At 47.6% G+C, this 20,488-nt stretch overlaps 3 protein-coding genes across 17 annotated transcripts in view; 1 reads left to right on the top strand and 2 right to left on the bottom strand.

The window, feature by feature from the left end:
• The window catches only part of tfeb (transcription factor EB), a 34,888-nt gene extending 33,998 nt beyond the window's left edge, over positions 1–890 (bottom strand). Inside the window, 1 exon segment of the mRNA XM_035388341.1 lies at positions 560–890. The gene's annotated coding sequence lies outside the window, so the exon portion shown is untranslated.
• Positions 891–4,632: 3,742 nt separating this feature from the next.
• On the bottom strand, positions 4,633–10,752 carry tmem183a (transmembrane protein 183A). Of its 3 annotated transcripts, none has more exons than XM_035388048.1 (9): positions 10,525–10,752; positions 10,156–10,245; positions 9,820–9,978; positions 8,901–9,063; positions 7,331–7,511; positions 6,970–7,053; positions 6,726–6,881; positions 5,865–6,086; positions 4,633–5,827 (listed from the first exon to the last, which is right to left on the bottom strand). In XM_035388048.1, exons 1-8 carry the CDS (start codon positions 10,586–10,588, stop codon positions 5,901–5,903), a joined length of 1,083 nt encoding a protein of 360 aa, XP_035243939.1. In that variant the 5' UTR covers positions 10,589–10,752; the 3' UTR covers positions 4,633–5,827; positions 5,865–5,900. The 3 variants fall into 3 exon arrangements, with proteins under 3 accessions (XP_035243939.1, XP_035243938.1, XP_035243941.1); XM_035388047.1 differs by having other exon boundaries at positions 5,871–6,086; XM_035388050.1 differs by having other exon boundaries at positions 5,871–6,086; positions 8,901–9,060; positions 10,525–10,751.
• Positions 9,941–20,488, top strand: part of ppfia4 (PTPRF interacting protein alpha 4) — a 103,899-nt gene continuing 93,351 nt past the window's right edge. For 4 of the 13 annotated variants that reach the window (XM_035388035.1, XM_035388043.1, XM_035388041.1 and 1 more), the window contains exon 1: positions 11,894–13,073. In XM_035388035.1, the coding sequence (XP_035243926.1) occupies positions 12,825–13,073 (249 nt within the window). In that variant the 5' untranslated portion in view covers positions 11,894–12,824. Of the gene's footprint in view, positions 10,019–11,892; positions 13,074–13,480; positions 13,800–20,488 lie in introns of those variants that run through there. The other 9 variants (XM_035388039.1, XM_035388040.1, XM_035388038.1 and 6 more) reach the window with 5 other exon arrangements.

The raw sequence follows: 20,488 nt of genomic DNA, 5'->3' as shown, positions 1-20,488 counted from the left end.
ATGTATAGCCTGGACGGCTATACTTTTGCATTTGATACGAAAAGGATATTAACAGCACAGCCGATTAGCCTACTGTCCACTTGTAGAGAACCGACAGCTGTAGCACTATATTTAATAATCAATCACGCTTTATTAAGATATTTATAACGCTGTCATATATTTAAAAAATTGTCTCCACCATATACCGACGGCTAAAAAGACAGCCAAATGAACCTTATGTTTTTTTTATTTTGAACAGAATAGCGAAACAAAACAAAGTCCGTTTTAAAAACTTATAGTTAGCCAACTCCCTGCCCTGCTAAGACCACACATTTTCGAGTTCATGTCCGTTTTGAACTGTAATAGCTAGTTGTAGCTATCCAGCTACGTACGTATAGGTTAACCCATATGACTTTCACTTTGCACGCCTAGGCAAGAAAATAATTAGGGTAATGCTTTCCCTAAAACAGGTTTTTAACTTTCAGGAAAATCCGCCGAAAATCGAAATACGTACTGATTTGTTCTACTAATGAGTGATTTTTAAAGTTAGTAGACAGCAGATATTGGCTATATCACTTACCCGCTGAAGGTCAGACAGAGCGGAGTTGGGATTAGGTTTGGAAAATTGCGAGGCTTGTTGGAGTTAGCGCTGTAACTGTTTGACAGCTACGGATTCCACTGTTCTGTTCTGCACTGGGAGCAGGCCACGTAACTGTCCCGCCGCGACTTCTCGGTACTTTCAACTAATCAACGTGGCATGTGCCGCACCGCGAATTTGCACTCGGGTCGCTATTTATTTTTCTTCAGCTCTCCGTGCCGTGATGTTATTGATGTGACTTGTTGTACTCCAGTCACCTGTACACACTTGTGACAACTTCGGCCACCAATGACGGCTTTCAAGTTGCGTCATGGGTATTGTAGTTTTACTCCGACAGGGGCGTGTCATGATGGAAAAACGCTGTTGTGAGCAGGCTGGTGGCTTCAAAGGACTTTTTTGTCCTTGTTGTATCCTCGCCATTGCCTGATAGGCTATAGTACGGATAAAAACCCCGCCTCCTTTCGTATCGGCCAATCAGAATAAAGAGGATCGATAGGAAGAGATTTCAACAGAATTCACGTGGTTTGTACAAAGCCGATTGAACCAGGCTGCAACATTCCATAAAATTCATGAGCAACGGTTGAGCGTAATGTAACATTCCGCTATAAAGCAAGAAAAAAGTAAATATATAATGCCAGGTTTGCGCGTCTTTTCAAGGAATCTGTGCATTTCGTGTTTGCTGAGCGTCCCGCAGCTGACGCGAAGCTGCATAACTTCGTTATACTTTCGGCTGTGGAGCTCGTGCAGGTCGCTCTGAATAAGACCGTCTGCTAAATTATTAGATGCGATGAACTGGCGCTGCGTAGCACGCGCTTGATTGTTTATTGTTAGTTGGATATTGAACAGTATGCCAGTATAATGTCAGATTTACTGGTGCTCTTTCTTACAAATGTTTGTTTGTTTGTTGTGTTTTCTTTAAGGTTTAAGATGAAATAACCTGTTTTATTTCCGAATGACAATTTGTCTTGGACGCAAATGCTGCTCCATAACGGCTAAAAATAAATGTAAATATGCCCATACACATGACGTAATACTTGATACAAGACGCATGACACACAATCACGCGCCTAGTACCCGTAGTGTAAAGTTATAAGTGCTTCAGTAAATTTATCTAGCCTGTATAGCCTGTGAACAGGCGTCTTTTAAACAGCGTTACAGCCTGCTGTTAAGCAGTTTAATTAAGTAGGGTTGTAACTGTTGAGACTACGCTGTGGAGGAAATCTACCGTTGCCTGAGGGAAAGATGAAACTACGTATTTAATGCACACAATGGGTCTGAGATTGCTCATGACTCGTTTAAAAAGAGCTGGGGCCTCATTTATAGAACGGACTTACGATGAATTTTGACTTACGCAGAAAACCACGTATACGTAGTTATTTATAAACCCTTAATTTGGCGTGGAAATTATCTCATCTCTACGCAAAGTCTGGACTTGACGTAAGTGATTTTCCTGCTGGTTATGTAGGAGCATTGCAGTTTGGGACACATATCCGTCCAAGCCTGTGGTGAACTTTGCATTAGCTTTATGAACAATTTGATAGGAATTATAAATTAAAGGTGTGAGGAATTAATTGCCAAACGCAAGGTGTTTTGAATTAAAAACAGGATGCGATGTTCTATAAATAGTGTGTCAAATTAGATTATTAGAAGACATTGAAAACCTTGCTTTTAGAAGGGAGAGAGTTTTCAGAGTCCGGAATTACTTTTATGCGCATGATGATCTTCCAAAAAGTTTACTTTTCTCTTTTGGTCCATGGTTATTCCTGACTAAACCATAATTTGTACTAGCATTATATAAGGGGAAATCGCTGATTGTAAGGCACGTTCAGGTGCCGTCAATTTTAAGTTAATTTGAGATTTATAGATCACAGGTGCGTAAGTTACAAATGGGTTTCTTAGAACCTGCGTAAGGAAGGTTTTTTTATGCTCAGTATCTTTTATGAATCGAACGTAAGCACACCGTCGGATATGATCTTAAGACTACGTTCAAGTTTAAATCTAAGAACATTTTTATAAATGAGGCCCCTGGATCAAAGATTACCTGCAGAAAGGGGGAATCATTCACACTTGTAAATCTCATAGCGGTTTGTATCAGCTGGGAAATTTGTGATTTAAGTTGATCTGATTTTCTAACCAAACAGCGATTCCATTGTGCAGAATGATCTTTATGATGACGCAATAAAAAGCGATAATGCTGTCTCGTCAATTATGAAAGCCGAGTCTCCGTAAAATATTCTGTCGGTGTTGGAGCATGTGTGTTATTTTTTATTGAGTCGCATGTAGGGCCTTCATTTGTACTTCCCGATTACATTCAATCCTTGGCTACGATATACATTCCCCCACAGGAGGGTGCTGTCGTCAAAGAAATCAAGGAGATGACGTATTATGAATACCATTTCAAGATGGTGCACTGTATGATGCACACCAGGGGGGCACACGCTGCTCATTTGCTTTTACACGACATTGGAGCTGCTGATTGGGCCGCAGCAGGGAGTTGAAGCTGCTGATTGGACCACAGCAAGGCAATGAAGCTGCTGATTGGACCACAGCAGGGCATTGGAGTTGCTGATAGGACCACAGCAAGCCACTGGAGCTGCTGAGTGGGCCACAGTAGGGCACTGAAACTGCTGATTGGGCCACAGCATGGCACTGAAGGCTGCTGATTGGGCCAGAGTAGGGCACTGAAGGGTGCTGATTGGGCCACAGCAAGGCAGTGGGTCCGCTGATTGGGCCACAGCAGGGCATTGAACTGCTGATTGGGCCACAGTAGGGCACTGAGCTGCTGATTGGGCCACTGTCCAGTCTAAACCTGGTCCTCCTCTTGCTTACCTTATAGAAATCACCTCCCATCCGCAGCACTACCACACTGTGCTCCCGCTGGCTAAAGTCTGGTGCATTTACATCCTATGAAACATTCACCTCCCAGAAGTTTGGAATTTGGTGATATTGGATTTTGGAGTCTGAGGCGTTACATATCCATAGATATACACTTTCCAAAGGCTGCAGTAGATATACCTGTGAGACATGTTCTCTTGGTGTGGACATTCCTTTACTGTACTTTAGGTTTTCTGTAATGACTGTACACCAGCTGCATTGTCTTCAAACAGTACTATGGATAGGATGCTGCAACTTAAATTCCAAGGCCTTTTTTGCAGTGCAAGGCAGGTTTCATGGAAATTTTATTTTTATGTAATGTTGAAAGGATTCACTCTTGATCAGTGCCATATTCAAAGATATCAAGTGCTAATCGGCTTCCTAAAGATACTCTACACCACTGCTGTCAAGCTAAACTCCCAGGGGGCCGCAGTGTCTGAGGGTTTTTGTGGTTTCTTTTCAACCAGCTGCACATTTAAAGACTTGAGAACAAGGTGTGTGGAGTCCTTAGCCAATCAGTGACCTAAATATATGACTGGCGCAGAGAAAGCCTCCATCCAGCGCTTATATCGTTATACATGTACTGTAGCACTTGTATTGCTATCTTGATGTTGTAAATGGATGGTAAATGGACTGCATTTATATAGCGCATTTATCCAAAGTGCTTTACAATTGATGCCTCTCATTCGCCAGAGCAGTTAGGGGTTAGGTGTCTTGCTCAAGGACACTTCGACACGCCCAGGGCGGGGTTCGAACTGGCAACCCTCCGACTGCTAGGCAATCGCTCTTACCTCCTGAGCTATGTAGCTCATCATGATGCCTCCTAGTTTGACTTACCATAACTTTCTGACCTATCCTAAGCTTACTGTGTGATCTGGACTTGATGTGTTCATGGCTATGAATAACTGTTACACAATTAGTACCTTATCGGATCTGTGTTTTGCAGTTGGTCCAATGACACATTGTACGTCGCTTTGGACAAAAGCTTCAGCCAAATGTAATGTAAAACCCTGAAAACCAGCAGACACTGTGAACCGCAAGGACTGGAGGTCAGACACTTCTGCTCCTCAGTACACCCCCCCCACCCCCCCAGATTAAAAGTGCCTATTTCTGTAACAAGTACACCACAAGGGACACATCTGTTCACATTATTACAAAATTAAAACTATGACTAAAAAACATACTCTTTAATTGAAGCTCTTTTAATTGAATACTCTTTAATCAGGAGTATAGTGTTTTAAACATAACTTTGGTACACTTTAAACTATCCATAACATCAAGCAGTGAAGGTTATGGACCATTAAGACATTTCCAACTATATTTGACATTTCAGTGCACAAGACATTTGATTTCAGGAGATCCACATCAGTACACAAACAACATAACATAAGTCTATCGCTGATAGACTTCCCATGGGCCTTTGCTTCAGTTTAGTGCCGACGGGCATTTATCAGGTCTGGGTGTTTATTTGAAACACTCCTTATTTGACCCTTTTATTATTTCAAACATGCTGCCTTTCAAAGGAAGTATTTATGGGGCCACATAAAACACACAAAGAACACAAACTCAAAATCTCACAAACCAAAAAAATAAAATGAGAAATCTTTTCTTCAAAACTGTATTATTCCTGTCGATAATGACGAGGCTGTATCATGCGCGATTGATATGGGAACAAACAGGGATGCTTTGTTTACATTTATAATTTGATTAGATCTGGACGACGCTAGCCAAAAACTGCGTAGCGTTTTCACACACAACACAGACGTATAATGCCCATCAAACTGCCCCGCCATGTGGAGGGACGAACGGTTGCCACCACAACGGTTGCCATGGTAAACCAGGGGCTCAATATGGGCACTTCTGCAACAAAGTGCGACCACAGGAATAAAGACATATCTCAACTAACGTCCAAAACAAAATGACTAAGCCCAGCCAGGTAACGGCAAAATCTAAATTAAATTGGTCCCGCAGTTAACCTTCATCATTCCCTATGCAATTCAGTCATTCCTGCACCCCTCCCCCCACACTGACACATTCAATTCAATATGAATTTGACAGAAAAAGAAAGAGCACGTTTTCAAGATGTTTAAAGTGAGCTAACACACTTCCACTGTGGGGAGAGGGAGAGAGAGAGAGACACCGGGGAAGGTGACACACAGGCGTGCGAGTGGAGAGAGAGAGACATGCGCACACACACACACACACACACACGCATATACACGCACACACACACGCGCGGGCGGGCGTGGCCGAGTCACCCCCACAGAGGGGCAGATCAGGCGCGGCACGGCGGGCAGCACACGCCCACACAAAGCGCCGCTCAGCAGTAAACATCGGCGACGGTGGCGCACGTCCCCGCCACGCCTGGGGAGCGGGAGCGGGGGCGGGGGCGGGGGTGGGGGCCGGGGGCCGGGGTGGGGGGATGGGATAACGTGGAGATGGAGGGGGCCTAGGTTTTGGCAGAAGTGGGGTACTGGGGGTGCCACCAGTCTATCAGACGCACGCTGTGGACGGGGTCCAGCACCACCTGCACCCCCGGATCCCCCCGCAAGCTCCGCCCCCTCAGGATGGGGGAGTCCTGGAACGCCAGCCCCACGCGGTGGTGCCGCATGTCCGTGCTCACGCTGATGGTGAACTACGGGAAGAGAGAGAGGACACAAAGCATTTTTTAACTTCAAGCTAGATTACAGTCTTGATCGAAGGGGTCCTGACCTATTACAGAAGAGTAGCAACAAAACGCACGCACACACGCACACAGACGCAAGCACGCGCACACACAATAATATGTTGTCCATAAGTCATCAAGAGCAGTCTTGTAATAGAAGCTATGAGCGCGTTTTTAAATTCACCTCGTGAATCAACAGATTTCAGGGCAGCTGATAAATCACTCCGTTCTGCAGGAGCCAGAACGCTTTTATCTCCCTCTAAAGAGAGCCGATCTGGGCCTGAGGGAGGAGCTGCTTTCCAGCGAGAGAACGGGAGTCTAAAAGCAGAGGGCAGCTCCTGAGTGGGGAGCATTTCTCTCTAACTTAAGAGATCTGGAGCTGAAGAACAAACATTTTAAACTGAGAGAAATCGCACCGACTGCAGTGAGATCAGTTACACAGCTCCTGCTCCACACTCGCTCTCTCACACACACACACACACACACACACACACACTTACACACACACACGCAATCTCTCTCTCACACACACACACACACACAGACACATGCAATCTCTCTCTCACACACACACACACACACACACAGTGTGGTGTGCGCTGTACTGACCCGGCTCAGGGTCATGCCCATCACCACAGAGGTGAAGATGAAGTTGAGGGTGGTGACCTGCAGCAGGCTGCAGTCCAGGTCGGGGTTGGTGTGCACCTCGGTATACTGCCTGGGCAGCTGGAGCCCCCTGCTGCTGCCGTTCTTCAGCTTGGCGGGCTGGGGAAGAACAGAGCGCTGGTGAGCCCCGAACCCTGAACCCCGAACCCCGAACCCCAAACCCTGAACTCCAAGCCCGAACCCATACCTGCTTCAGAAACTTGAAGTTGAACTCCCACATTGGACTACTTGGGCGACTTCCAACAATCTTGTTGACCCAGAAGAGTAAACACTAAACAATAAAAACAGATAACTTGATAAATTGTAACAACAAATATCTCATAACTTCCATCTTACTCAGAATTCTGTTTCACACTGTATGAGTATTACTCTGAACAACCACTGCTCCCTGACATCCCTACTCAGCTGTTACAAGTGAACTTTCCATCCTGCATTATAACTTCACACGCAGACATGGTTGTGACAGAGCAGCCTTCTTCATATCCAGGGAAGAAATGGAATTTAAAATCAAATTTGGCACATTTAGCTTTTTGGCCTTGGGGCCTTACCTTTGAGTTGAGGAGGCAGGTGGGCGTGGCCTCGGGGAGCATGGGGGTTTTGGAGATGCGGGCGCTGAAGGGCTCGTACAGGTGGAAGAGGGAGCGGATCACGCAGGCGCGGAGGCAGCGCATCTTCCCCATGCAGTCGGGCTGCAGGCGGAGGGGCAGGTCCGCATCCAGGCTGTAGTACCTGCAGACGGGGCCAGAGGGGGGCGCTCAAACCTCAGACTCACCTGCCCCACAACTCCTGCCCTGCTCAGAGGCTCTCTACAGGCCGCCCTGGGGCAGCACACCCAGGGCTGGGATTTACCCCGGCTGGGGCATTTAAACCCCAGTTGGGGCATTTAAACGCAGGAAGGCCTCCTGACATGTGACACAGCCCCCGGGTGATTCACACCAAAGCACTTCTGTCCACACTCCAGCGTACCCTCTCACCCCATAGGGGTCCAAAACGACGCCAGATTAAAAAAAAATAGGGTTTTAGCAACCGGCACACAGAGGACGTTGGAGAAACGTTACAGCGCAGACCTCCAGCTAACCTCTGATCTCAGTAAATGATCGTGTAAAACCGATCAAGGCTCTGTCGCTCGCTAAAGGATGGCAGCCGTGGAGGGAGAGCCGCAGAATGGCAGTTTGGGGCGCGTCTCGTCTGGGCACCGTGCCACGTGCTATAAAGAGCTGGAGCGCGCCAGGTTAGCCTCCCATCACAAACCCAGCCCTCAGCTCCTAAGAGCCCAGCTACCCAACCCGCTAACCAGCTACAGAGCCTCCCAAACCCAGCCCTCAGCTCCTAAGAGCCCAGCTACCCAACCCGCTAACCAGCTACAGAGCCTCCCAAACCCAGCCCTCAGCTCCTAAGAGCCCAGCTACCCAACCCGCTAACCAGCTACAGAGCCTCCCAAACCCAGCCCTCAGCGCCCCAAACCCAGCCCTCAGCCTCCCAAACCCAGCCCTCAGCTCCTAAGAGCCCAGCTACCCATTACATTACAGCTACCCAACACGCTAACCAGCTACAGAGCCTCCCATCACAAACCCAGCCCTCAGCGTCCTAAGAGCCCAGCTACCCAAAACGCTAACCAGCTACAGAGCCTCCCATCACAAACCCAACAACACGCGCTTGGCTGTCACACGTCAGCAACAAGCTGCAACGTTCACACATGTGAAACACTACAGGACTGAACTGAACAGGACTGAACGTTTGCACCATGATAAAGCAGTACTACACACAACAGGGACATTAAATGTTTCTGTGTTTTAAAGCTTCAAGACAACCTGGTGCAAAGACTCACCTGCGGTACAGCCTGGTGCAGAGACTCACCTGCGGTACAGCCTGGTCCAAAGACTCACCTGGGGTACAGCCTGGTGCAGAGACTCACCTGCGGTACAGCCTGGTGCAGAGACTCACCTGCGGTACAGCCTGGTGCAGAGACTCACCTGCGGTACAGCCTGGTGCAGAGACTCACCTGGGGTACAGCCTGGTGCAGAGACTCACCTGCGGTACAGCCTGATGCAGAGACTCACCTGCGGTACAGCCTGGTGCAGAGACTCACCTGCGGTACAGCCTGGTGCAGAGACTCACCTGCGGTACAGCCTGGTCCAGAATGCAGCAGTGCAGGTGACAGTCCAGGCATTCTTGCAGATCAGAGCGAATGTGCAGATGTCTTCCGGGCGAATGTAAGAGGCCAGGACCAGCCAGATATCCACGGGATACTCCTCTCCATCACAGCAATCGCCATTTTCTGCCGATTCACACACAGCTCTGTTCAAAAACCAGCTCCGACAGTAACACCTTCTCCCATGACCAACCTACAGAAGTCAACTGGAATTCTGAAGTATCAACAGGATATCATGGACATTAGTCTTTCGCCTTCTCTAGTAATAACCATGAGACGGATGACTCAACGCAACGCATTGAAAATTACAGTTTAGTTATTTGGCTGACACGTATAGTTTGAGTGCCTGAAAAATGCATTTAATATGGTAAGCAGGCACCACTATAGCTTGAAGTAGACATGGTTAAAATCAAAATCAAGTGCCATCGTTAAAACATGTGCCGCAAAACCTGCGAAATAAAGGGAGAACCGTTATTTTATGATTTTTTAAAAATGGGAACATAGAGGTGTAGTCTGAAAAGTCAACCATTTAGACGTTGGCAGAAAAAAAGCAGTAAATCTGGGGAAGATTGCTCCACCATCGCAGGATGAAGGCATTGAAGAGCTGTGGCTGCAAGCCGCGCGCCTGCTGGCCACTCGGACAGATGTCGGGAGAGACGCCGGTCGGAGAGGTCTGGTGGGAGTGTATGGTGTAATCACTGATTGAAGACCGGAAGGGGAGGTGACATCCGCAGGTTGATATGCGGGTGTGACTGATTTTAATTGGAGGCGGACAGCCACCGGATGCAGCGAAAAGCTTTCAAAAGCGGCGAGGCACGTGTGAATTTAACAAGGTTGTGCCTTTACCGTTGTCATTCTCCAGCATGACGGTGGCCAGTAACCTACCTTTACGTCTCTTGTTCTTCTTTTTGCGCGACCCCTTGACGCAGTCCTCGGGGTCCGGCTCGTCGCTGCTGTCGCAATCCGCCCCGCTGACACTCGCCACGGACGACAGCACGTCCTGCACCGGGCCGTGGGAGGCCTCCAGTCCGCGCAACAATTTCACTGCAACACGGGCAAACACAACGAGTCCGCGGTTTAAAGGGTAGGTAACGTTAATCGCTGAGTTTGTCCTTTCATCGTTGATGGGATGAGAGTTCTGAATTACTTTTGAAAAAATGAAAAAAAAAACCCAGAACTTATTACCTAGCAAAATAAACCAACATCATAAAGATAAATTACCTTCTTTTTCGATAGCATTGGCCACCGCTTTTTTCACCCTGCCAGACTTCACAATGGCTGGGTCTGAATCGGCATAGTCAGCCACAGTAACTAGGGACATGGGCAAGAAGCATCATAATAAGTAATCAGCAAAATATTCAACGACTGTCAAATAAATCATCAACAGCAAGTTGGCTTCGGATATTTTATTAACAGAAGCAAAGGGTAATAAGTCCAAATGTAATCAGATAACGTAGCTAATGTGCTCAATTTTAATATCTCAAAATACAGCTGCTTGCAATGTTGGTCACACCCACAGGCTCTGACTGGATTTAGCATTAGCAAGGTTAGCAGTATCCGACGGCCTGGCTAACGCAGCCGTTCGGCTACCTGACTCCGAGCACACGTCCTCGGCCCGGAACTTCAGCCGTTTTCGGTTCCCTTTCTTGGGCATGGTGGCGGCGGTGTTCTGTGACCGCTTATCGTGGCTGCGGCTCCTGCCATGTCTCAAAGACGAGCAGACACGAGTGAAAACGTAAAACGAAGGACAGGTTGAAATAAGTACCTCCTGGATCTTCAGCCATCATGGAACTGACGGGGCAGTTTACGCAACTAACGCGAGACTTCGCATACAGATTACATCATCACAAAAGAGCAGCCGGTCCTTAAAGTGACAGGTACTCGTGGGAAATTCTGGGGACGTTATATGCGTATAATCGGTGGTTCCCAAACAGAAATGTAATTTTGTAATCTGATTATTGCTAATTATTTTAACGTTATGAATTAAAAAAAATAATTTAACGTTAATGATATACAAACTAGTGATACAGTAAATGCTCATTGGTCAAAGATAAATTGCTCAGAGGCACACGCGTGTAAAATACTCAATTTGCGTATCTTTGCTTGCTTCCATTCCCTGCGTTTAACCAACCCCGAGTAATTTTCTTTTTTTACGTCAATCTTTGACAACCAGATAAAAACCACTGATATTTTAAGCTTCTTTCAGCTTCAGTCCTCCTATGGCTGGCAAGGCTTTGTTTTGATGCAGATTTTAAAATTATCTATGCTATCTGCAGTGAGATCTTTTTGATTCATTTGATTCACGTTCGGTGATGAGACATTGGCATATTTAGCTCAATAGGAATATGTCAAAGTAAGTCATCACCCCGTTTGTTACAACTGTACTCTTGTTTAGAATTTTTTATCCACAATGCATGAATGCCTGGGGCCAGAACCTGTTAAAGTGATTAAAACGCTCAAAGTAATATAATTGCCACAATTACAAGCTAGGTTTTGGGAAGGCCATCGAGCATGACCGCGCAGGACGCAGTATGGCGTTCTGGTCATTGTTAGGTACGCTCAGTGAATGACCACCGGATGACCGCGGTTGCTCATTGGTCAACCTAAAGTGCTCTTTAAATTGGGGCGTTGAACTCCAGGAGGCTGTGTCAATGGCTCGGTTTAAGTCATAGGCCACGGTTCAGCTATGTGTTCTCAGCATTGTAAAATGTGCTGGCGCAGCAAAATATTTGTAAATTGAAATTGTAGGCCTTTATAAATATCAGAGGAATTTGAATTTCCCGTTTAGCATACTGTAGCCCATCTATCTCTGTTCTCTGGTGGGATAGATAATACGACTGCATTCATGGAATATTCCTCCAATACTATTATGTTGCTCGTCGTCTCACGTGAAAATTCCTCATCTCGTTGCAGCGTTATTTTTTAAGCTTATATTTTCATAATTTATCACTTGTCCCGCCAGGGAGCGCTGCTCATAACGGACCTGGCCACTTCGCTCGCTGCCCAGAATGACTGTGTGTTTTGCGGCCGTGTAAGTGTGTGGTGCTGATGATGAGGAGTTCGGCCGTGCAGTTTGGTCGCTGTTTGTAGAAGCCTTCCAAGACATTCCGTAAATCGCGCGGTGGATATTAAATTCTTTACATGAAGAGATGAATCAGGCGTCGCACTCGCACTGTTTTAAGAAGCCGGTGAGCCCGCCCGTAGGTTATGCGTAAATCGTTCTGTAGATAGCACAGTTGCTCTATTTTCGTAAGCGGTAGCGGCAGCAGCGGCAGAGTGAGATCGTGAGAGAGGGAGGAGCAGTTTGTTGGCTTTGACAAGGGGGAGGATGGCATATGGATTTGGAGAGGATGCCGCAAAAAGCAAGCACCTCGCCGTTTCGTTAACAGAAATGTTAATCGCAACTGGTGGGCGTGTTGCTGAAGAACACTAAAATATCCCGTGAAACACCGGCAGTTGGAATATGCCATCGCGTTTGCTAGTGGGCTTGGCCGCGTTCGTCGCTCCTTGACAAGTCAATCATTCGGAATCGGAATTCTGAGTGAAAGAAAGCGAACAACTGGGCGGATGGTTTCAGCTGGGAAGCGCCGGGTGTCATGGAGTTATCAGTGGGGGCAATTATTTAATCTTCATTTTTAAACGGCCCGATATTTACGAGAAATTAATTTCACGAGAAGGGTGACAAATTACTGTACAATAAAATGTACTCTTCAAATGGAAGTTTGTGCTTAAATAACAGTGTCAGTGGCTTCCATGGCGCCTAAGGTTTGATTAGTTTTACGCCCACATCTTAAGCAGTAATTAATTGTCTTGCTAGGGATAATTTTACACATTTTGTTTCATATTTAACGAGGCGGTGCATTTCTCCCGGTTAAAGCACCGCTGGCAGAATGATGTGCGAGGTGATGCCGACGATAAACGAAGGGGACTCGGTTAGTCCCCGACGAGGGTCTCAGAACGGTTCCGATTCGGACTCAAATTTCGAACAACTGATGGTTAATATGCTGGACGAAAGAGACAAGCTTCTGGAATCTTTGCGGGAGACCCAGGAAACCTTGATTCAGTCTCAGACGAAGCTGCAAGACGCCCAGCACGAAAGGGACATTCTACAGAGGCAGATTAATTCGGCGCTACCGCAGGTAAGGTGACCCGACTCCTGACCTACACCATCAAATGAACATCGACGGAGAATGAGATGAAACGAGGTTCTTATCGCGCTTATACTGCTTATCTATCTGTTCGCCTTCTGAGTGATTATGATGCTGGAACCCAAACCATTTGTCCCGGAGAAAAGTTACTATTTTTTATTGAGCTTAAATGGAAGAGTACGTAATATTTTTTTTGTCATATTATGGCAGAATTTACCCAATGCTGAAGACTATTCTAAATTTAATTGATAACGTAATTGCAAGGTAGAAACCTGTAGCTCACCGTAACTAAGGTAACGGCAGTCAAAATATGAAAAGGGCGGAGCCAGTTTGTCTGGGAGGCGAAATGTCTATGCTCGCAGCTTTTGGGAAGCACTCATTTTAAACAAATGTCTTTCTCTGGGTAATTGGATGTTTTTATTTTGGTTAATTGAGGGCAAGTTTTGCTATTGTAGTTCGTGTTTGGATTTAACCTGAAGTGCAGTATTTAATCTCCTTCAGGTCTGATTCGATGTAGTAAACTCAGCTCGGTGTTCAGGAGGAGGTAACCCTAGAGCCGGCACTTTCAACTACGATAAAAAAAACATAAAAAATTCGAATCATTTGGAGTGTAGTCATTTTTAATTGTGTGCGTGGGAATGACTGACCTTGAAAGTCAGTTTACCCCTTAGGGTTTCAACGCTTCTGCAAGCCAAACGGTTCCCTCTGACGGCAGATGTAAGTTCATGTAATTTAGCAGGACTTAACCAATGTTAAGTACAGTATGAAATTGTATATCCATGTCATCTGATGGAAAAATTCATGGTTCTTTATTTTTCTCTGAAGGTATATAATATCATTTAGTAAATCTACAGTAACTGTTCATTTTATGGATGCAGATTTTAAAATCCCGATAAACGTGGTGCAACAGTGAAACGGAGCAGTGTGATACTGTTTCATATCTTTGAAAATATTGTTATCTGTATGAGCTTGACAGGTTATTCATTACTTTGTGTGTTCAGTTTTAGGAGTCACTGAACAGTTATAGCAAAAAATAAATAAATAAAACCGACTAGAAGGAAAAGTGGAACTTCAATGCCCAGCGTAAAATGTGTGTGGGAGTGTGTGTGCACGAGTGTTAGTGAGTGAGTGTGTGTGCTAGTGCAATTGAGTGTGTGTGCGAGTGTGTGTGGGTCATTTTGCCCTCTGACTCCTCATAATTACCCTGCTGGAATGCATATTTTGCCAACCCCTCAAGCTGAGGTCCAAATGGTTTGCGCCAGTGAGAAGTGCTGATATTCCGGTATCCATGGAGCCCAGTGTACGCCTGGGCCCGGCTCCACACAGACTGTGTGCTGCTTGTGCCAGCAGAGGAGAGGAAGGAGGGGGAGGAAAAAAACACAAAAAAGAACGAATTTGCTTTAGCAAATGGAGATGATGAATGTAATTAATGCGCCGCTCCTCTTTGCCTTATCTCTGGGATGCTGCTGCGGGGTCCTGGTTTCATTTCGAGCCGCGTTTGAGAATGAGAGAGCGATCCGGAAGAGCGCCAGGCCGAGCTGCGCTGGGCCCTCGGGCCTCTGGCTGCGTCCTGATGTCAGCGGGCTGCGCTGGGCCCTCGGGCCTCTGGCTGCGTCCTGATGTCAGCGGGCTCTGTGCCACGCCTGCTCTGGCCTCCGGGCCGGAAGACGCTCTGAAGCCGGGGCTTCAGGTCCCCGTGTGCCGGCGGGTGTCAGTGGGGTGGGGGTGCAGACTGTGGCTCCAGGGGACCCCCCCCCCCCCCCCGAGGCCACGCAGCAGTGTCTACGCCGTGGCGGGCAGCTGGGGGGGCGTGTCGCTGCACGTGGGGGGGTTGAAACGCTGAAACGCTTGCCTCGTCATCCGCTCGTAACAAACGGGGGGGGGGGGGGGGGGAGGGGAGGGGAGGGGGCTGGACACAGGGCACACGCGTGATCTTTACTCTGCAGGAAGGGAGGATGTGGAAGATGTTTCTGATCTCGCTGCTGCACAATGTTTTTCTTAATAAGAAAATATTAGTTATTGAGTGGCGGGGGCCTGGGGCGGGGGGGGGGCTGGGGCTGGGGGGCGGGCTGGGGCTGGGGGGGTGTAGTGGAGCGTAAGACATGCTGCCTTTCGCTTATTAAAGCCAGCGCTCTGCTCCCTGGAGAGCTCAGACAGAACATAGAGTGGCAGAACCTCGCTTCAGGGTTCAACAGCAGCCTTAAAAAAGGAATAAAAACAGCCAAGGACATCACCTCCTCCCCAGCACACACCGGCTCTCACTCCCTTAGCATTTTACCCGACTTAAAGCCTGTGGATCATGTGCAGTAAATGTCAAAAAAATAAAAAGTCTAAATCCAAGGCCATTTGTCACCTATACATATGTGTGTGTGCGTGTGTGTGTGTGAGAGACACTCTCACACAAAGCACCTGAGCCGTGCCTGTTATGTTAAATTTAGGATATTCTCCACCTTCTGCTGAACTGTCTCCTCTGGTTGAGGCAGATCTTGTGTCTGTGTCAGCAGCAGTAACACCTCCCTGCCAGTTCAGAGCCTGCACATTATAGGAGACGCGTCTCCTGCTGGTGGCTTGCAATAAGCATTCGTGTTAATGTATGCGCGGCTGATCACATGACCCTGAAATGTGTGTTTTACCCAATCAAAGGGGGGTGGGGGGAATCCCAGGTTTAGAAATGCCAGAGTGAATTTAACTTTGAACATTTTTGTGTTTGTTGTTTTTTTTTTTTAAATGCTAGTGTCAGGCATGCAATTAGCCTCCAGAGGGGCGGAGTTCTGAGACATGAATCAGACTCGTTATCTCCCGCAGACTGTGGGCCAAATGGAGCTGTGTGTGTTTGGCTGAGTGCAGATGAGCTCGGTGATGTGTGCCTGCTCTGATCCTTGCTTATGGAGTGTGAGCAGCGACAAACGGTGTATTACAATGTAATGTAATGTACAAGTGCAGACTTTTTGCTGTTTCGCTGCATGGTTCGTTTAGTCTCAAGCCAGGAAATCTCCCCCCCCCTCCACACGCACATGCGCGCGCACACACACACACACACACACACACACACACACACACACACACACAGAAATCTGATGAGCTTGGCTTGCTTTGACCTTTCCTCAGACCCTTTATCTGATGCTGAAATGCGCTTCATTGTCTGGACATGAAACGGTGGGTCTGATCTGGTAAGTGTACCTTCCTGCTGTCCCCTACAGTGGACACGGTGTACTCTCCTGCTGTCCCCTACAGTGGACACGGTGTACCTTCCTGCTGTCCCCTACAGTGGACACGGTGTACCCTCCTGCTGTCCCCTACAGTGGACACAGTGTACCCTCCCGCTGTCCCCTACAGTGGACACGGTGTACCGTTCCGTGGACAGAGATGGAGACCCTGCCTCACAGCCTCTGTTCAGCCTGTGTCTGGGGCCACTGTGGCATCGACAATCCTTCCAGATTATGGGGGGTGGGGGATGGGGGCAGGGGGTGTGCAATACCTGCTTCCAAATCCCCCTGGAAGAGAGCCTGTTGGTGTGGGTAACATGGCCCCTGGAGAGCAGCAGCTCTGACCCTGCATGGCCCCTGAACCTCTCTGCATCTACAGGGATTCGAACCCAGCGGGGGGAGAACGAGAGCAAACGCTCCATCACCTCCCCTTCCTGCTGTCCTCCATCTTATTTAAAATCACCCCAAAAAACTGCCCCTGGGAAGCAGGGGTAAATCACCCCAAAAAACTGGCTCTGAGAAGCAGGGGTAAATCACCCCAAAAAACTGCCCCTGGGAAACAGGGGTAAATCACCCCAAAAAACTGCCCCTGAGAAGCAGGGGTACCCCGGCTCCTGAAACCGAATCCCCCCGGCCGAACGTGCCTGCCCTGTTAGAACACAGCGGGGGGTTAATCTCCCGTTAAATCTCCCATTCTGAGTAATGGAACCCGGCAGAACGGTCTCATTATGTCCGTGTTCAGGGGCGGTTTTTCGGGCGTTGATCTGCGCTCTGTGCGGACGTGGGACCGTCTCTGGGGGGCGAGCTCTTCATGACGGGGGCGCACGGCGGAGTCGTTCTCCCGGCGGTCCGACCCGCAGCGTTTTCCTGTTGATCCCGGAACGCCGCCGGAATGTTGCCGGGAGATTGGATAACCGGGGGGGGGGCGTTTCCTGGGGTCCCCTGCAGCTGAGATGGGGGCATCGTTTAAACCCAAACTGACCCCCCACCCAGGCAGCCCTGTGCCGGAAAAATACTCAAACCTCATTGGGCTAATGTTATTCCACTATTCCACTGATAGGAGAGTGAATTTCATCTCCTCAGAGAGAAAGGGACTATAAATGTGTATTTTTAAACTGCCTGCTGTAAATGTTGGCACAGATAAGGAAGCTCTGCTAAAAGGAATTTTACAGTACAAAGAAGCTCAATGACGATGACGTCATCTCCGATTTTACGGGAGTAATGCTCTCCGTTTAGAAACAGACGATCATGAAGGCTCCTCTCTCCTCTCCAGGGGTCAGCCTCTGCTGTTGCGCCGAACGGTGTTCAGTATCACTGCTACTGAAAAATCATCTGTGTTACGGTGTGTGGGAGGAGAACGAGACGAAGCAGTAACGAAGGCGTTTATTGGCTGGCTTCTCGGCTCACGGCGATGCGGTATGGTACGAGCGCTGCCATTGGCTGTCAGAGGGAGCGTTTGGAGAGAGGTCATCTGGATTCTCGGTGAGATTCCTCGGGGGAAGATGGAGTCCCAGCGGTTAACTCAGGCCCGGGAGAAGTCACGACTGCAAAGCCTGACAGGACGCAGAATTGCGCTGGTGTCTCTCTCTTTCTCTCTCTCTCTCTCTCTCATGCTCTGGCTCTCTTGCTCTCTCTCTCTCGCTCGCTCTCTTTATACAAGAGCCCATTCCTTCTCAGTAATTTTAGAACGAAGTGCTCGCATGTTGAAGTGACACTTCACTGAAAGAGGAAGTTGGGAGAAGGTCGACCTCCACGTTGAAGGACTGAGCTCCTTTCCGTATTCTTCTGCAATATTCACTAAAAGTGCAGTTCCGTTGCACTATTTTTAGGGTTGATTTTAATATGCTTTTAATATGTGTAAAATCTCGTTCAGAAAGTGATTTAATGCACGGGTGGGAAAGTGACTCACGGTTCATTCATCCAAAAATATGAGCAGTTATTGGAACAGATCTTGGTGGCTTAATGTGTCTAAAATGCAATCGGAGTTGTTTTACTTTAATATTTTTTTATACTCTAATTTTAACTGGAGGAAGTTCAGTCGCATACAAATGCGATTATATTGTGCAGTGTATAGCAAAGGACAGTTCAGTGAGTATTTATTTGCAATCACTGGTATTTGTTTTATTGTTTTTGGTATTTCAAAGAGATTTTAAAGGTGAACCCCCCCCCACTGGATCTACCATTAATTCACCACCACCGTCCTTTTTTAGGTCTTAGTCTTGGTCTCCAATTATTCTTTTAATTGTCAGACTCTTACTCATTCTGGTGCACTACTGTATTTAACTCTAGTTCATTTGGTTACAAAACCATCTGATGTTCCCTGGAGTGCATTTGTTTATTTATTCATTTATTTTATTTCAGTCACCTTCTGTGCGATGTTTTTAAAACGCTTGTCAGAATGTCAGCCGGATATTAGCGGTTTGGGTGAAAGGGGTTGTTTTCGCTGCTGCTGTAATGACCGGTTCAGCCTCAGGGTTTAAATAAAAACGGGGAATTTCTCCGCCCCCCGCCCTCTTAGCCCCCCCACCCCCACAGAGTGAAGTGACATCGGAGGTTAGGGAGGAGGAAATGCGGAACGATGTGTTGCCGAATCTACTAGACCAACAGGCATCTCAGAACCGTGCCATGGGGATAAAAATACTGGCATCCCCATGAAGCATAATCCCAACCAAACCAGCCTCATGTGCGATTATCCCAACCAAACCAGCCTCATGTGCGATTATCCCAACCAAACCAGCCTTGCGTTGGATAATCTGCTGTAGAACAGTCAAATGTATCGTCTTGTGCCCAAGAGTGAGCGTGCACGTGCATGTGCGTGTGTGTGTGCAGGTATATGCGTGCATGTGTGTGTGTACGCGTATATGCACGTGTGTGCGTGCATGCGTGTGTGTATGTCTGCGCACATATGCGTGTGTGTGTGTGCATGTGCATGCATGCGTGTGTGTGTGTGCACTTATATGCGTGTGTGTGTACGCGTATATGCATGTGTGTGCGTGCATGCGTGTGTGTATGTCTGCGCACATATATGCGTGTGTGTGTGTGCATGCATGCGTGTTTGTGTGGCATTGGCTGCCAGCCCTTGCAGCTGTGCATGTCTGAAACCCGAGTCTCCCATCTCCCATCTTGTCTGCGGCAGCTTCTGTTCGGTCAGAACCGGCCCTTTTGGACGCTCTTCACCAACTGCGCCCTTAAGTGAGGAGCGGCCACATTCTCCACATGCAGGCTATTTATACTGCTGCGTATTTACCGGCGAAACTCTGGCTTTCTGCCTTGCTGAGGGGTACATTACATTACTACAGCCACAGCGCCCCCAACTGGCCAGCCCAGCCCAGTGCCCTGACCATCATGCTACACTACACAAGCAGCCTCATACAGTCAGGCAGTATATTTGACATGTGCTCATTCATACCGAGAGACTGCTTATTGTTAAACCCTGAAGGCAAGCACACATGAGCCTGTCTTGTCACGGTTACAGAAGTCTGCCGGTCTGGTTGTTTCGGAAACGTGATGAATCTGTCAAATCCACTGGGTTGGATTAGGGATCCATATGCTGTGCAGCGGGATCTGCCAATGTTTCCGCCTATAACCTGGATGCAGTGGAGCTTCTCTGGGCTCCTACAAAATGAGTATACTGGTCCAGTGGTCTTGTGCTGGAGCGTGATTCAGAGTTCCTCGTCCTGAAGCTCTATGCTGGAGCGTGATATCAGGTTCCTGTTCCCGAATCTTTGTGCTTGTTTGTGATTCAGTGCTGCGGCCCCCTGCCTCCTCCTCCACAGTGACGGATGGGATAATCAGCCGCTGTTATCCTCAGCCTCGCCAGTTCATCACAGGGGCGTGGTTTTGTCGAGCACCCGAAAGTGTGTTTTTGTCTTTTGTCTTGTGGGTTATTTCTTCTGCGGTTTGGCTCTGAACATTCCCCCCAGAGCATTCCTGTTTACCTGTTTAATTTGTTTAAAGTATATAATGTACGTAAAATGTCTTGTACACATTATCTATTTCTGACCTGCTTTGAGGTGCAGCAGCACTGTTCTTGCTCACCCACTGCACCACATTCATCCTCTATGCCAGATTGAGTGGAAGATTGAAAATAAGTCATTTTTGATTAACGCCACAGCACTTCTGCGCATTTCAATTTGCAAAGGCAAGAGGAAACAATTTGAGCCAATGATGACATTTTTTTTTTCTTCTCGGAAATGGCAC

Source organism: Anguilla anguilla, chromosome 13 (assembly GCF_013347855.1).
Source record: "Anguilla anguilla isolate fAngAng1 chromosome 13, fAngAng1.pri, whole genome shotgun sequence".
In the NCBI taxonomy this organism is placed as follows: domain Eukaryota; kingdom Metazoa; phylum Chordata; class Actinopteri; order Anguilliformes; family Anguillidae; genus Anguilla; species Anguilla anguilla.
This window is presented reverse-complemented; position numbering and strand designations above follow the sequence as displayed.

Excerpts from the sequence above, each read along its gene's own strand:
- tmem183a (XM_035388048.1), bottom strand. The coding sequence starts at position 10,588 with ATGCCCAAGAAAGGGAACCGAAAACGGCTGAAGTTCCGGGCCGAGGAC. Across the intron at positions 7,054-7,330 it reads CCTGCCTCCTCAACTCAAAG|TGTTTACTCTTCTGGGTCAA; the intron begins GTAAGGCCCCAA and ends TTTATTGTTTAG. Across the intron at positions 6,087-6,725 it reads TGGGCATGACCCTGAGCCGG|TTCACCATCAGCGTGAGCAC; the intron begins GTCAGTACAGCG and ends CTCTTCCCGTAG.